This window comes from Calidris pugnax, unplaced genomic scaffold (assembly GCF_001431845.1).
Source record: "Calidris pugnax isolate Ruff unplaced genomic scaffold, ASM143184v1 scaffold246, whole genome shotgun sequence".
In the NCBI taxonomy this organism is placed as follows: domain Eukaryota; kingdom Metazoa; phylum Chordata; class Aves; order Charadriiformes; family Scolopacidae; genus Calidris; species Calidris pugnax.
In genome coordinates, this window is record NW_015090989.1 from 696,527 (window position 1) to 714,983 (window position 18,457).

Consider the following 18,457-nt stretch of genomic DNA (forward strand, 5'->3'; position numbering starts at 1 on the left):
TAGTATCTCCTAGAGGAAATTAATGATGAACATTATTCCTAGGCAGGTTCTTATCTGCAATAATACAATCCTCAGCATATATCAGTATATGCTAAATTATTTTATGTTCCTAAAGCAAAGAAGAGCTGCTAATTCATGTATTATGGAACTGGATGTATAGTTGTTGCTTCCATTAATGTTCATGCCTATAGTTGAGGCAGAGAAAAATGACCAGATGAAAAACAGTGGGAATTTTTTCTATAAATCTACCATAATTTATAAAAAAACTGAGGGCAAATACCTTCTTCCTCTGCAACAGTAATCTTAACAAGTAGATCCCAGTATGGGCAGAGGCCACAAAAGACAGCCAGGCATTCAGGAATCATAAACACAGTTGGGCATTAAGAGTTACATTTCACTGTCTGTATGAAACGCCTTTGTGCAATACAAATATATATACTTGTATTGATGGCAAAGAAAAATGTACTTTGTACCTGATGATGACAAAATTGCTCATTCAACTACAAAAGTCTGTCCTGCAATCCTGCTGAGATCAATGCAGCATTGATGTATGCTCTGCCTTGAAATTTGTAAAGTTTTTCTTTAGTAAATGGTATTATTATGTTAGTGTCAGCAATACAATTCTGATTTTGATTTGCAAACTGTTCTTCAGATAGCACATTTTGACTAGAGAGTTCAATACAAAGTAAAACTTCACACCGATTTCAGAAGAAAAAAATAATCCTTATAGATAATAATTTGAAGTTGTTTAATCTTAACAAAAAAGGTATTTTAAATGCGATACTTCAAAAATTCAAAATTCACATCTATCCTGCAAGTTAATTTTTCATCAGTTGGTCAAACAATGCGATAAATCCTTCTGATCAATACATTAACCCGCTATTATATATCTACATCACTATATAATATTCTTGCCTGTGGTGTTCATCAGGACTCAATGCAAACAGTGTTTATAGAATTAAAACAATGATATGACAGAGATATCAAATGCAGATACCATAGATATCAGAAAAGTATCACAGAAAATCAGAAAAACAATTAAAAATGAAGAACACAGAAAAAAAGGATTTTGTTCAATCAGATGCGTTTAAAGAGTATTTTCCAGCAAACATAGGCTCAGTACGCTGCTGTTCTACTCAGCAGGAATTCCCAAAGACTTATAATAACATATCTGGTTTTATTTCTGCAAGGGTTTAACTTTTGTAATGCAGTAGAAATTTATTAAGTAATTTACAAGCTGCCAGAGGGTACCTTTATCGCAGAAAAAAAAAAAAAAAAGATGATAATCAATTTGTGATACCTTTTAAAATAGGTTAGTTTTGACACAGTCTTTTTAGAATAAAATTAATGCTTTCCAGAAAATCACATTTTTTTACCTTAAGAATTTCCTCTTTTTGCTGGGGTTTTTGTTTATCAGATTCATCCAACAGTATTTCAGCACGATATATCCAAGTTGTGACATTAGCTACATTCTGATCAAAAGCGTCCATTTGCTTTTGATATTCCTGTATGTGGAAAAGGTAAATACTGCATACAAAAAAAGTAATGAGAACTGAAATTATAGCCGAAATTATGCCAACTGTGGCAAACATGCATACATTATGAAGTTAAACTTGTTTATTTTACAACTAACTGCTTGTTTTGTGAAAGAGAGAATCTGTTACTTGTTTGCTCTCACTTTACATGTTAATTTTCTTTAAAAAGACATTCTAGGAGAGAGAGAAGCTTCCAAAGTGACGGGCAGGAGGGTGATAAAGTCACAGCAAGACGCAGGTGTCTGCAGCTCGGCCAGACTGCTGAGAGGAACAGAAAGCTGACAGCCAGACCAACTGGAGGTGGAAAGAAGAGTTTCCCAAGGACCAGTCACAGAACACATTTTGGAAAGCCACTAAGTTGATTGAAACTCAGATAGTGACAAGGATACACTTGCAAAGGCACAATCAAGAATAGGAGCTTTGTATGTAAAATTCTTATTTACACCTCATTTAACTTCTCTGCTGTAAGATTCTGCTTTTTAAAATGCTGTTCTAGTTGATATTCTAATAAATATTTTTTTCTCTCCTGAATTTCAAAATATTTTGTCTTTTTTGGTGATCTCACTAGAACGAGGCCCATGCATATCCACACAAAACATGTGTACCACACACCTGAAATCAAAGACTTTCCTAGTCCTTGTGGCCCCCACATGTATGTACCTTTATTTTATACTGTTCTAAAAATCACTAAAAGACCAACTCCCTCTCTTATACCTTTTAATCATGGGTTCTAGTAAATATTAACAAAAGAATCCAAAGCAAAGAAAGAGAGTAAGTGGAGGAATGCATAACTACACCAGTCTATAAACTCCATTATATCCTTCTTATAATCAGTTTCACATTGAAGCTGAGCACCTACATCACACTGAATGAAATGCTTAAGTTTTCCAGATAGAATAGACACAACTAAATGCTTTCATTTGTATACTGCATACAGCTGAAGCAGGCCCGTATTGATGCTGTATATCTGTCACAGAAGCATTTGTAATGTCGCCACACAAACTCCAGTGGAACTCTAACACATCAAGCTCCGAAAAGCCATGACAAAGGATAACACAGCCTTGAGAATCACTTCAGTTTTTCTGGGTTGAAGCTGCATTCTCATGCTCCCAGCAACAGAAACAGCATACAACATTTCCAGAAGCATTCTGGCAGCACAATGGTTAAGATCCTTCTGTGTTTAAGGGTTCAAGCTGTCATTCCTTCATGGCAGAATGAATTTTAAGGGATTCTGAATCTGTATTGAATATGTATTAGGGATTTTACTTTTGACTAGGCCCAATCTGGTCCCCTTAAGTAATGATGCCCACCAAAACATGCAGTATAAAACTATCCAAAGGAGGATCATGCAGATCCAAAAGACCATAGTCTATGAGCACATTAGGTAAGCACCTGGAGCAGAGCTCCTGATTTAGTTGTCTCCCAAATGAACCTAGTTCACACACACCAAAACTACCCTACGGACCACACTAACATGCAAGTGGGGACTTAGTTCCCAACCATAATATTCCAAAGATAGCCAAAAGTAGCTGAGGTTGTTGGTATTAATACTAAGGCTTACAGAACTTAGTTGACTATTTCTGTCACTTGATTCATATTCAAGGAGTCTAGGTCCATGGGGAGAAACTGCATTTCATTCATTAGGAAAAAAACAAAACCAAAAACCAGTCCAGGAACTACTGAGGCAGACAAGAATGGGAAGCAGTAACAGTCAAGACACCACAGAACCATCGCTCTGTAAGCAGTCAGATTCTTAAAATATACCTAAATGTACTGAACAAAAATCAATCTGATTGTCTGTGTACTTATGTATTCAATAAGCGTAGTCCAGGCCACCAGAAGAAGCACCCCTGTAAGGCTGAGCACCTATGACTGGGCACCAACATGTCCTCTATGTGAACAAACGCATTTTCCTTACCAGTAAAAGATTGAACCATTCTTCAGCGCGTGAAGTAACTGCTATCCAATTACTGTTCAGGAGGCTGAGTTTATCCTCCACTAGACTTTCCTTTCCTTTCAGCACTGTCTTCAAATTCTCTCCTAAATCACTGATGCTCTTAAGATGGACCTGGCGTTTCTCAATTTCCTTCCGTGTTGCCTACGTGAGCAGGATGAAAAATAAAAGTTCAGGAAATCAAAAACTCTCCACACTAAGAACATCAAATATTAAAACAGCTAGTAAAACATAATAGAACACAGTGTCTTGCTTCCTACAGGAATGGAAATTTTATGAAGAGCAGTAAGTAAAAAGTAAATTTTTAGCTCTGATAAAATTGTAAATGCTTTTCATATTCTCACAATCATTTTTGGTCATAGTTTCCTTTTAAAAAGTGTGAATTACATCTCCATTCAGTGTTCAAAATAAAGTTTTCATACTTGATTATTAAACAAGAATCCAGATTTTACAATATTTATATTGAGATGTTTAAAGTTACTTTGCATGTAAGAAAATTAGCACATAAAGTTTACAAAATAAATGGGACAATAATAAAGCGTCATGATGACATCTTAAGACTCAGAGAACTCCACTGAAAATAAACTCACAAAATACTTTAATATTCCTTTAATATTTTTAATGCAATCTTTTTCAGCAGAAACCATGTTTTTCTTTCCTGTTAGCTTTCTTGTTTCCTAAGTGTAGAAGTGTACCTTTTCATTCCATTCACTTGGGATTTCAAGTGAACTAAAATAAGCTGTTCTCCATAGCACCTAAGCTTGAATGACTAAAATAGATGTGCAGTGCTACACGATTAGATTTCCAGCATCTCCACCCACTATTATCTTACCTTATATAAATAGATTAAATGATATGTAAGGTCACATAATTTACTTATTATTCATGTCTTAATATTTGTTGCAACATGCAAGAAGTCTAATAAAAGGAGCAAAACTCAACATATTTAGACAACATGTAAAAAACCAGGAATTTAATACTAAATACTGAGATGTCACAGTACAGAGTATAACAATCTTGCTGAACACTCAAGGAGAGGCACAAATTACTTACACCTAATATCGCATATAATCATTTTTACAGGAAATTTTTTTCTGAGCTCCTAGGCACCTGTTGGCAGTGATCCAGGTAAGTATCTGCATATAAAGCTTCAACTAGAAATTAAGTGGTCCAAACTGAACACAAACAGAAGTAAGGTGGGAGAAAAGTAGGAATCACTAGTCTCTAGAGACATTGACTTGTCATAGCTAACTTGAATACACTAAAAGAACTGCTTCTAATCAAACTGCAATCACAATTGTTCCATCTCAGGATCAGCACTGTTACTGCAGTAGGAACTACACCTTTACCACCTCCATGCTCTCACATCTCTCAAGGTCACACAACAGTATGATTTTGTTGATTTTGTTGATGATGTGTTGTTAGAGAAAGTAAAAATTTCAGTTTGCAATGAAGATAGAATAGAACTTACTCTTTTTGGTAGAAACAATCTTAATAGTACTACCAACTTAAAACAGCAGCTCACTTCTATGCTTAACAGAATTAATGATCTAATTTTGCAATGTTATTTCATAGGAAAGGTTTTACACTTGCATTTCATGTAAGTATGAGAAAATTTCCACATTCACCTATTTTCTCAAATACAGAGGATTTGTAATAGAACCAAGACATGATTAATGCAAATGATTAGCTACAATAGCATGTATAAAGTTGATTTGCTGATGCTTTTTCAAACAAACCAGAATTGTGACTAAATACAGAGGATAATATTTTAATTGTACTGATCATTAACATATGTAGATTAAAAAAATTCAACACCAACAAATAATTGAGGAAAGGTTCTGCCTGTATGCTGTGCTTTACTTGGAAGTAATCTTTGCAATTTGAATGTCTCTAAAAGAAATTAGTTACGTGGCTCAGCTCTCATGGGTGGGATTACAGAATTAGTCAGCAGCTGACATTATGGCCTTCTCAGTGGCTGATTACACATATTTATTTGTTTATTCACAGCACATCTTTTATTTTTATTGTGTTCTGGCCACTGACTATGAATCAGTTGACACAGTTTTCAGACTATTTTCTTTTACTGATTTTACTGATAGGAAATATGTTGCTAAATGTGTTAGCTAGTGTAATTCTAAGTATTTCAAGTCAACTTTATACTCACTGGTATTATACACTGTGCTAAAATATTATGTTAAATCTCTGGAAGACTCATACTGCTGACAGTAGGGACCAATACAGAACTTTTCCTAGTAATACCATCTGCCATTTCCTTTTTGAGACCATGGTCTCCTGGCAATATAATTCTTATCTGGCCAGTTCCTGATTAATGACAAATAAACTCTGCAATGGTTAACGTCTTCAGTGATAAATATGTTCACTAAATCAGACTTCTAATTATAACAAATTTCTAATATACAATGTTTAATGACTATCTTTCCACCCTCATGTAATTTTTCTTATCTATTATAACAGAACTAAATTCAAATGGAAAGATTTAGCTTGTCTCTACTGAGTAAAAACACAGGATTTACAGTCACCAGTATATTGCCCATCTCATTTTGAATAAGTCCACCAAGTTTTTGTTCCATCCTTAGAAAAATTCTAGGCATGAACAAATAAATAACACACTTCCCTCCATGTGTTGATTAATTCTATGTCTCATTAACATTTTTATTTCCACATGTTTACACTTTGAAGACACTGTTTGCATGTTTTTTTTTTTTTATTCTAACCTTTATAATTATCTTTGAAACCCTCTGAATTCTTTTCACTTTTGAGAAGTCTTGGCTACTGAAAATGAATTAGAAATAAGTGCAGTAATAAATATAACTGATTCCTTGAGCTGTATAGAAACAAGATCATAAGTTCTCTGCTTAGTTATATCAACAGCGGCACACATCCAGTTTTCAGTTCATTCACACTATTGAGTTCTCCTCTCTCCCCCTCCGTTTTCCATCTTAGCTTTTCTGCAGACTTTCCTCACAATGGGAGTCTGCTGGGCTTAATTCATCTCCCAGTGCATTTCATTAGATCGGTTACTGTCTTTGGCAGTCCACTTACCCGGGAAGTCCAAAGCCCAAAGCAGTGACATTAATCAACTACTGTGAGGCACTGGTTCTGGGGACTGAATTATTGATGTAGGGTTTTGTATGATGCCTCATTGAAATCCACATAGGAGTATCAGTATCGTACTTATTTATGAAGCCCTCACAAGAATTTAAAATTTTCTACGATAACATGCAGCAATTCCTGCCTCTTAGTGGCAGCAGATTCTTCAGGAAAAAGCATATTCACTTCACATAATTTCTGCAAATACTTAGATGGGTGGCTAGTATCTGCCACCCATACTATCTGTTGGATTGCTCAAAAATCAAAGTCTGCTTATGTGAGTATTGGTTTATATTTCCTAAAGAGAATCTTAATAAAGGAATTCTGAAAGCCTTTCAGTCAGTACATACATACTTCAACAAGAGGCAGCTGCTCTCATCCAAATTTGGTTGTTTATTTTCATTTTAGTGATGAATTGACTGAAGGAGAAGGTACTAAATGAGGTTAGACGCAGTGAAGACTTCGGGCAGGCTCTGAAGCCAAAATATGTTTTTTACGAGTTTTTCCTGCAACCCTTTTTTTATCAATTTCTTGTGAGAATTCACAATACTCAATAGCGTTCTTTAAGATTAGTAAGTGGAGTGGTTCCTGTTTGATATATTTTTCATGTTCATATTTCTTATTTTAATTAGCTCTTGTTACCTTTTTAGTTTGTCATAAGATAAAAATATGTTGTACCTGTTGTAGCAAGTGTAAGACATAACAAGGACTTCCCACTGTGTAACTGCAGTGATCACCAGGCTTCAGGTTCTAATTATGCAACTTCCGAAGCATTAATGTTCATATCTAACAATTAAATGATATTAAGGACAAATCTTTCTATTTAAACCGCTGTGACGCTATATTCATCTGGAATAACATTCCTGAATACGCAAGCAGGAACATAGAGTGCACTTTTCTGTTTCAATAGAACTGTACTGTGCAGTTTAACACCACCAAAGATTACTCTTATTTTCATGACTGGGTAAATGGAGTGAATAATAGGCAAATTAGTTTGAGGGCATTACAACCATATGATTGTCTAACCCATCTCTTAAAAATTTGACACTTGTCCTTTATTGTGGGTGTTAAGATCACAAACAATATCCATCAAAAGTAATGAGAGCAACTGCACAGACTTTACTGTAGAAAAAGCAACAAGTGAAAATGAGAGAACATCAAACAGCAATGGGTTTTTCAGGGATCGAGGCTTTGATTTGAAAGTCTAAGCAGCAATAGTCAAAACAGTAATTGGAAGGTAATAATAGCAAAAGTTGATCTTTATATATTTTTGGATACTACTTGGAATATATTGTCCTTCCTAGAGACCGATCAACAAAAAAACCCTCAACTCCAAACCTCATAAAAGACTTGCAGACTTTCTTTTTATGGTTATTAGTTTGTAAATCATCATTGCATTTCAAGGCTAAAGACATTTTATCAAGTTCAGAAGCTTGAAAGGGGCAGTTAAAGACACACACACCAAAAAAACCAAACCACAACCTAAGTTTTACTTCAGTGCCTTTAATCTGCACAGCCTTTAAAAAATTAGTAAGGTTTCCTGTGTATTATTCATGACTATTTCTATAATGCATGGTGAAACTGGTAAAATGTTTAAAGGATTCTTCGTATTAAACAAAGCAGAAGTGGTACATTTTTGCACAAAACCCCAATACTGTTTAAGGGGTTTTCTGTTGTTTTGTTTTGAAGCCATACAAAAACATTTATCCAAAATGTTGCTGGCTACACACAACTATTTGCAATTTTTAAGCTTTGGATAATGTTGAGCATAGTTTCCACTAAAGCACAGATTTTGGTATGTATGTACAATTATGACTTGGCTTGCTTATGTTCTGAGTTATATTGGATTTTTATTACATATGCAGAATACAAACTAGATTAGCTAGTGTTGAATGATGCTGTCCTAAGTCTTAACATCACACAGACATACACATTTTGATGTAGAGCTCTTGTATTCCTCAGTGATCCCTTAAGATGCTTATCTTAATTGTGGCACACGTAGTAATTTTGAGGAAAGTTTCATCATATGCTTTGAGTTTTAACCTAAAATAATAGTTCAAGGTGAACTATTAATAGTTCAAGGAAGTAAGCAGCCTCCAGAATGAAAATGAAGAAGATATAATCCAAAAAGGTTAGAAAACAAATATCCCACCCGTTGGCTGCTATCTGAACATGTGGAATATATCGAGTTCTGACATCCTTAATCTTTCATCCACTGGAGCTGTTTTGCTGTTTAATACTTTTCTAATCATGAGTAGAATGGGATGAGAGAGAAAGGGATCTCTATTTACATGGATACTGGCTGGATAATTTATAGTACTCTGAAAAGTGAAATTCTAACTTCAAATTCATCTCAGTGAAGATTACTGCAATACAAAGGTGAACTGTGTTATTGATGTATGAAGAGACAAGATAGTTTAAACTTTCCTGAGCATTAACGTTAGGGTGAGATAATGCCTTAACAGTTACAAAGTTCCACTAATTAATACGCCATAGATTTCTTCAAGAAAGAAATGTATCCTTCTGTAATATGCATAAACTGAGATATATAAAGGTATGCTGTGTGTTCCATTGTTACCTTGCCCCAGGCAATTTCAGCATCCAAATTGCTAGGCATCCCCTGCACAGCTGATCTCTTTGTCAATTCCGCATCTGTCGCTGCAAGCCATTCTGTCATAGCATTAATTTCTTTTCGTAGCTTCCGGGACAATTTCAAGCATTTCTCTAACTCTTGCTTTTTTTCTGTCACCTGCAGAAAGAAAACATGTTTCTTAACCCTTCAGTCAAACAAGTTTAATGATTTTTATATACCATTTTCTATATGACACTTTTCTATAAAAGCTTAACTTGCAATTTCACAAACCAAGTTGCACTTTTCATATAGTTGTGTCTTGCTTTAGCTGTCTCAACAGCTGTAATCTTGCTGCTAGAATGCAAACACCTACATGAAAAATATGTGCGTAAAGATACATTGAATTTGAACTAGCAGTAGACCTATGCAAACCTCCTCCTCCATTTTGAAGTCATGCATAGCAAATTTATTTGGAACAATTGAATTTACAGGCTTTCCTTGAAACACAGATGTCAAAGCCCTTCAAAGAGTATATTTTCATATAGATGGCCATATAGCAATATTGAATCCTCAAGGTTTTTTCTATATAGCTACACTACATAGAAGACAAAAAATTATCTGGCAAAGAAACAGCAAAATCTTGAAACACAAAAGTCACAGAACAATGTCAAACTAGGGCAGCACACTTAACTTCAAGTTTTCATTTGCTGAACGTTTTGCATGTGAAGTACTGTGGACAATCTCTGTTTCATTTGTGAAGTTCTTTTAAGAACTTACACAGAACTTTGTAATGTACTTACATTACATGATAACTGGAAAGAAGACAGTCCTCTTGACTGTCTTACACTGCATTTTGATACAATCTTCCCTGCAAACCCGTGAGCATATTTAGGGAGAGAGAGAGAAGGTTCCACATACTTAGTAGAGAAGGAAGAAGCATAAATTAAGAGATATCAGATGAGAACCTACACCACAATAGACACTAGGCAACTAGTAGTTAGAAAATACAAATTAATAAATCGTGTTGTGATGAACTTTAAAAAAGCCCAATCAAAGAAGGTGGATTAAAAGTGTTCCATAGGTCACTAATATTTAAAAGAAATTACTAATTACTTTGCATGTCAATTAGTAATCAAGTGATATTATAGTCACTGATTTTTATTTAAGCAGTTTTAAATAGAAAAAAAATTGTCTACACTAGTGTCTGGTATCCAAAACTCGTATCAGTATCTATTAAAACTATTTTGGGCATTTACAGTGTTTGAGTACAAACAGTGGTGCAATGATCAAATTGACTCCTAGCTCTACTGCTAAGGAGAGATGGACGTTTTAAAATATAGTAGGATGTTATTACAAGGTTAGGTACCTGGCTTTTGTTATCCCTGAGTAAACAGACCAGATTTGCCCAAGGAATAAGCAATGAAGTGTCCCTGATGGTATACTATCACTATGTAAAAGCTTACTATTTAAATCTCAGAACATTTCTTCTTCACTGAATATGCTTTATGTGCTTTCTTGCATGCCAAATGTATTAAACGAGACCGCAGAACTTAGGCCAAGAGCTAAATCCCTGGGAAGGACCACAAAACTGAGCTTTTTAGAGTTCCATCCACACACGAGGGAGGAATTTACATGTTTTTTGTGTCTTCTTCTGATGAGTATTATTAGTCATTATAAATAACTATTTGCAGGTACTTAGCAGCAATAAAATGCAAAGTGACTATCCTAAGCGTGACTGCCTGTGTAAGAATTCTAAATACCTGGTACACTATAAAATAAAGTTACTCATATATGCCCAAACACAGAAAGAATATTTGTGTCACTATATACATCTCTAAATTCTGTATATAATATCAATAATACTACAGTATTTGCATATACGTTGCATATATCCAGAGGTTACTGATTAATCAGTTTCTGTTTGTACTTCAAATGTAAAGATGTATTTCTAAAGAAAAATAGGAAACAGTGCCCTCTAAAGGCTCTCTGTATCATAAAGTAAAATCAAACATAACATCTCAATTTTTTTTCCTATATTTTAAAGGTATTTTAGATGTGTTAAAAGTTTACTTGCAAAAATTCTTGGATGTAATAAATAAAAGTGAAATGAGAAAAGCAGGTGTTTAAAGCATGAGAAAGGTATTTTACAGCCTCTTAGAGGAAAAAACTCATGGGCAGCAGTGGGATTGTGAGGAGAGATCTGACCTTGCAATAGCCCCTAGTACATACAATGCCCTTAGGAGAGCAGAAAAAACATTATTACTGCCACTTTTAGAATCCAGCTCCCTGTACTGATGAATTAACATAGAGAGGTTTGCCACAAATATGCTACAGACCCTACACATAGCCACTCACAACTAACAAACTAGCTAAATTGTAATATAGTTATTTCTGTGTATATATGCATATGTGCTTGTGTCAGAGAGAGAGAGAATATGGGCGAGTGCATAAGCAAGCACAGGCATAAGATATTAATCATAAGTCCAACCACTACACCATGATATTCAAATGACATTGTGTTTTCTTGCAATTTCATCTCAAACCTATTCACACTGAGACCAAGGCTAAAGTTTCAAAATTATCATTCATCACTCAAAATTATGATTTAAAAATATCATAATGATAATTATTATCATAACCAATAAGTAGGACTGAAACCTTGGATTTCAGGAGGGCTAACTTTGACCTTTTCAAGAAACTGCTATGAGAAATCCCATGGGATAAGGCTCTGGAAGGTAAGGGGGCTCATGAGAGCTGGTCAATATTCAAACATCGTTTTCTCCAAGCCCAGGATCAGTACATCCCTAAGAGCAAGAAAACAGGCAAGGGAAACAGGAAACCTGCGTGGTTGAGCAGAGAGCCTCTGAAAAAACTCAAGTGGAAGAAGGAAGTTCTCAGTGGAAACTCAGTGGAAAAAGGGACTGACCACTTGGGAAGATTATAAGAATGCTGTTAGAGTATGCAGGGATGAAACGAGGAAAAACAAGGCCTCTTTGGAATTAAAATTGGCAAGGGATGTCAAAGTTAACAAGAAGGGTTTTTTCAACTATACTGGAGGCAAAAGGACAACTAGAGAAAATGTGGGCCCATTGTTGAATGAAACAGGTGCCATGGTGATGGAGGATGCAGAGAAGGCGGAGTTGCTAAATGCTTTCTTTGCTTCAGTCTTTATTGCTCAGGCCAGCCCTCAGGAGCCACAGAAATTGGAAGAATCAGAGAAAGTTTGGACAAAGGAAACGTGGAGGAAGACCAAGTTAAGGAGCAGTTAAGTGAACTGGATATCCACAAGCCCATGGGTCCTGATGGGATGCACCTGTGAGTGCTGAGGGAGCTGGCAGAAGTCATTGCTGAGCCGCTCTCCACCATCTTCAAAAGGTACTGGAGAACAGGCAAGGTGCCTGAGGACTAGAGGAAAGCCAGTGCCATCCCAGTCTTCAAAAAAGGCAAGAAGGAGGACCCGGGAAATTACAGGCCGGGCAGTCTCACCTCTGTCCCTGGAAAGATGATGGAATGACTTGTTCTGGGTGTCATCTCAAAGCATATGGAGGAAAAGAAGACTATCAGAAGTAGTCAACATGGATTCACAAAGGGGAAGTCATGTCTGACTAACCTGATAGCCTTCTACAATGGCATGACTGGCTGGATAGATAAGGGGAGGGCAGAGGATGTTGTCTACCTCAATTTCAGCAAGGCTTTTGACGCTGTCTCCCACAGCATCCTCATAGGTAAGCTTAGGAAGTGTGGATTAGAGGAATGAACAGTGAGGTGGATTGAAAACTGGATGAAAGACAGAGCTCAGAGGCTTATGATTAGGGGCACAGAATCTAGTTGGAGGTGTGTAAGAAGTGGAGTCCCCCCATGGGTCAGCACTGAGTCCAGTCCTCTTCAACATATTCATCAATGACCTGGATGGGGGGATGGAGCGTACCCTCAGCAAGTCTGCTGATAATACAAAACTGGGAGGAGTCGTTGACATGCCGGAGGGCTGTGCTGCCATACAGCGAGACCTGGACAGGCTGGAGATTTGGGCAGAGAGAAACCTGATACACTTCAATAAAGGCAAGTGTAGGGTGCTGCACCTTGGGAGAAATAACCCCCTGCACCAGTACAGCCTGACTTGCTGGAGAGCAGCTCTGAGGAGAAAGACCTAGGAGTCCTGGTGGACAACAGGATGGCCATGAGCCCACAATGTGCCCTTGCGGCCAAGAAGGCCAATGGCATCCTGGGGTGCATCAAAAAGAATGTGACCAGCAGGTTGAGGGAGGTTATCCTCCCTCTCTACTCTGCCCTGGTAAGACCCCATCTGGAGTACTGTGTCCAGTTCTGGGCTCCCCAGTTCAGGAAGGACAGGGAACTGCTGGAGAAGGTACAGCAAAGGGCCACAAAGATGATTAGGGGCCTGGAGCATCTTTCTTACCAGGAGAAGCTGAGGAACTTGGGTCCTTTTAGTCTAGAAAAGAGAAGGCTTATAAATACTTAAAGGGTGGGTGTCAAGAAGACAGGGCTAGTCTTTTTTTAGTGGTGCCCAGTGACAGGACAAGAGGAAATGTGCACAAACTTGAGTATAAGAAGTTCCACCTAAACGTGAGGAGGAACTTCTTTACTTTGAGGGTGGCAGAGCACTGGAACAGGCTGCCCAGAGAGGTGGTGGAGTCTCCGTCTCTGCAGACACTCAAAACCCACCTGGACAAGTTCCTGTGCAACCTGCTCTAGGTAGACCTGCGCTGTCAGGGGGGTTGGACTAGATGATCTCCAGAGGTCCCTTCCAACCCCATGTGATTCAGTGATTCATGCTTTTGAAGCATATTTGGTTAAAAATGAAGGGCAAAATTTGATTTGTCTGAACAGACAAAACTCATTCCCAGACCACAGTGAGGTTTAAAGTCTGATGCTACCCAAGCAATTCGTTTGTGTCTGTCTGTGGGTGGCTGTGATGGGGCTTTTTTGTTTGCTTGTTTTTTGTTTGTTTGTTTGTTTGTTTGTTTTTTTGTGGTTGGACTCGATGATCTCAAAGGTCCCTTCCAACCACGAATATTCACTGACTCTGTAATTAGGAGTATTCCTGGGTATTTATATCTGAATGTGTATATACAAAAAAAAAGAAACAAAAAAAAAACCCCCAAAAAACCACCCTCACACCTTCTCCTTCTTCTTAAAGGGAAGATTTTCTAGGCTTAGAGTGTCTAAAGTTATGACACCTAAAATATATATAAAAAATAAAGTATGTACAGAAATTATCAGAAATTATACTAATTTTCCTGTTCATTTGAGAGCACAACACTTCAGCATTGTTCAACATGTTTAAATTAAACTGTAAGTTCCATATGCTTAGAAATGTGCTTGTAATTGTTTTAAATAACACTCCTGAAGCAGTACATATGAAATCATACAAAAAAATCTATGCTTGGGGATGTGCTTTTCCCTGAGACTATATGTTTCAGTCCTGAGACTTACCATTAGTTATAACTATTATCAGTTTTCTCTTAAAAAGACTTTGACTCAATGCAATCAATTAGGGCTGATAATGTCTAACTGATTCTTTCAGTTCTATATCTCTTGGCTTTTGTGACTCTAAAACTGTTAACTACCATGCTATGTAAAAGTAAATGTGAGAAATTACATCTAGGACAACAAAGCTAAACAAAGCACTGCAGATTTTTGAGACACATTAATTCGCAATATGACTCACTTCAGATCACTAATAGCTTCCTAATGGCACATTTTTATCTCTTCATTAGTTAAGAGAGGTTTCCTATAACAATGGCACCTGCCTGCTGTCACGTTAAACATTTAGAAATAAATGCTACAGTCCTTTCTAAAATAATGGAAAAACCAAATATATTATCTAATCTCAAATGATAGCTATCCACACCTTAATGAAGCAAGTCTTCATGTTCTTGACATTCAAAGGATTGATGTCTCTTAATACCTTTATTTTCCATCAAGTTCCCAAATGAATATTATCTCTGTCAAAAGTAACATAACTCTTACTGTTTTATCGTACTGTAGTCAGTGGGGTTTGATTATGATTATGTGTTTAAACCACATACTGACTCTCAGTATTACCATGAGCTCATTTTCCTAGCTAGTAATAATTTATGGTGTTAATAATTTACAATCTGACAAAATAAAGAATTTGCATTCTGTCCTGTTTTGTCTATTTGAGGTGTATAAATTTTAGAACTAAACAGACAGCTATATCTGTCATTCACATTCTTCATCCAGCCAGTTACAGCACCAAATTTACTCTAATCCTACAGTTTTTAGAAGTTCTGTGGATATTTCTAATGAGGGCAAGAGGAATAAAACAGAGCAATGAAAGATAGTTGCTAGTTGAATTATTTGTGTGGTCATCTTTAGGACAATGCCACAACTCCTCTTTAGAGCTCGAAGGTCCTTGTACTTCAGGAAGCAGGCAACACACTCCATAGATAATGCAGACCCAGAATAAAAAGTCTTTAGGGATTGACATCTGATTTTTTTTTAATCACAGTCTTGTTAATATTGGTTATTGGCCTGTCTTTTCTACTGTCTGTGTAGTTGGCTTTTAGAAAAATAATGAGTAAACAAAACATTATCCTGTTGAGAAGTGTAACAGCATTTAGGTGTATATGAATCGGTAAAGAAATAAATGATGTATAGATGGAAATTTTACACAAGGAATGACAGTGCTTGGGAAGTTAACAGGGATCAATTCTACAAGGTTAATTATATATAAATAACTTTTAATTAGCATTGTAATGTAAAAGTATGCCACATTTTAAGAACTATTTGTCTTTTATGGAGATGAAGCTGAGATTATGTAAAAGAATATTGGAAAAGTATAATCATATGCCGACATTCACTAAGTGGTCAAACTGAGTACTGTATAAATAACAGATTTAAAACAAAACAAAACAAAAGTTATATTCCAAGCCAATGCACTTCTCATTTCAGAGCTCAAAGGATGATGATTTCCTTTTGCCCAACACAAATAAATTTGATAATGCCTATGGAATGGACAATGACAAATGACTAAACAAGGGTTTGCTGTTATCTGAAATGTATAACAATGGAACAGTTATTCCACATCCTGATAATTAAACAATATTCTATTTGGCCTATATATTAAGATACAGTGAAAAGGTAAATTGGGGTTGTACATGACATCTAATCCGAGGAACAGTTACGACAATAACCGAAGACATATGTAGCCAAGACTGCAGAAGCAGCAAAGCAGAGTGGTACACAAATGCCTCCTGAGGAAAACTGCAGTAGCAAGAATTTTTTGGTCAACAGATTTTTGAACAGCAACAAATGGAAATGATATACTTAAAGTCCTGCACAGTCAGAGGCAGAAGGAAATGAAAAGGTAGAATTCTCTTTTATGAAGTAGCTCTTCAAGTAAAATGTGAAAAAATCACACACACAAAAATCTAAGTACCTGTGTTTTGAAAAAAATGACTGTTTGAGGCATTAAAAAAAACCAAGCCCAAGAAAACCAATGAACTACTAGAAAAAAGCATAAGTTAATACTCTGACCCCAAGAAAAACAATGAACTACTAGAAAAAAGCATAAGTTAAAATATTAAGAAAGTAAAATTTTAAATTGTAATAAAGGAATTTTATATTTTACTAGAAGGTTATTTTTTCTCAGAGCAACTGAAAAGACATCTTGATGATTGCCTTTGCCTCCATTCTTTCTATCCCACTGTTTAGAATATGTGATGGCTTTGAAAGGAACCAATAAAAAACCCAATTTACTTACCATACCAAGATTATTCTTCACTTTGCCACTTAAAAAACGGTATAGCTTTGTATTGAAAACTGAGCTTACCTTTGCACCCAATTCATTATACTGCAACTTCAAAGCTGTAAGTCTTTCATCCAGTTCCTTTGGGTTCTCTGTCTGTTGCTTTTGAACAATCTGCCTCCCAGTTTTTATCACTGTTTCCACTTCAGACTTCACCTCACTCAGGCTTTTATACAATTTCTAATCAAATGGAAATATGAAAGTGAAACGTCATCATTAAAATAAGTAAAACAGAAAAGTCTATTGAAGGTATTATAAAGACACACTAGAAGTCTTTGCATTGTTTGCCGTACAAAAACACCATCATACATGACTCTGTGCACCTTCCATTCTCATTCGAAAGCTAAAGGAGTTGAGAGGTATCATGGTATGTGACCTGAGGATAGAGAAACTCATTCTGATTGTGTGCCTGTATTAAAAAAAAAAGTTTATAAGAAAAACTAATCTTTTTAAAATCAGAATTCAAATTAACATATTCAGAACAGCCTATCTTTACTAATATAAGCTTCAAAGACTTGTCACCAGAAACAATGGTAGAAATGTTATAGATAAGAATGTACATGCCATCGTAATTGTTTTAAGATATGACAAAGATTGTTTTCAAACCGATTTAGATAATGCTGTATTTAAAACATCAACAGATGTCTTCTGTCAACCCATGCAGTTTGTTGGATGTATTTAAACTACAAAATACCCACTAAACTCATCTAAAAAGCTGACAGTTTTTCATACTACTAAATCAAGAGACTGGCAGGATTGAGGAATTCCCCTACAATTACTAAGTGTAATACTGTTAAATAAATAAAAAATAAAATTAAAAACCCACGAAAAGTAGCATGATAATATTAAGCCAAAATATATTATACAGTTCACTGCATTTCCCCGCACTATTTCAATGGCTAAGCAAAATACAAGGGATAAACAGCTGTTCAGTAAGCGACAGCACATAAGTAATCTGTACGCATAACACTTTTCACTACTATTTCAAATGTGTGATACTACAAAAAACAAAAGTGATCTTTATCTCCGTGTTCAGAAAGCTGGTATCATCATCTAAATGTACGACTTGGTAACTCAAACCATTTAACAGCCAAATAAATTCCCAGTTAACAATCATGTAAGTAGAGCAGAAATTGAATTTATTTTTCTTGTAAATATAAGAATAAATTCTGCCATGGCTTGGAAATGCCACTAAACTCCACAGTGGAAAAGACTCCACAGAGATACACAGTGTCCATTACCACACAGGTATGTGAAGAATGGCAAATGTGAAGCTGTTGAGAACCTTTATTGTTGAGATATCTAGCTTCATTCTGTGTTCCAGCATTTTGCCATCATGCACTGGAAAGTAAACTTACTGTCCTGTATACTTAGACAGAAATGCAATATAAATTACACTGTAATTTTTTAATCTGTAATTTTTAAAGTGTTTCTTTTAGTGGCAGTATCTCCTACAATGTAAAATCTATGACTAGTATATCTGGACAGTA

At 35.9% G+C, this 18,457-nt stretch overlaps 1 protein-coding gene across 7 annotated transcripts in view; it reads right to left on the bottom strand.

Annotated features, from left to right (window-relative positions):
* Window positions 1-18,457, bottom strand: part of DMD (dystrophin) — a 1,195,780-nt gene that overhangs the window by 687,602 nt on the left and 489,721 nt on the right. For all 7 annotated transcript variants that reach the window (XM_014954058.1, XM_014954055.1, XM_014954053.1 and 4 more), the window contains 4 exons: window positions 16,992-17,147; window positions 9,182-9,352; window positions 3,454-3,633; window positions 1,377-1,505 (listed from right to left, as the gene is read on the bottom strand). In XM_014954058.1, the coding sequence (XP_014809544.1) occupies window positions 1,377-1,505; window positions 3,454-3,633; window positions 9,182-9,352; window positions 16,992-17,147 (636 nt within the window). The remainder of the gene's footprint in view (window positions 1-1,376; window positions 1,506-3,453; window positions 3,634-9,181; window positions 9,353-16,991; window positions 17,148-18,457) is intronic.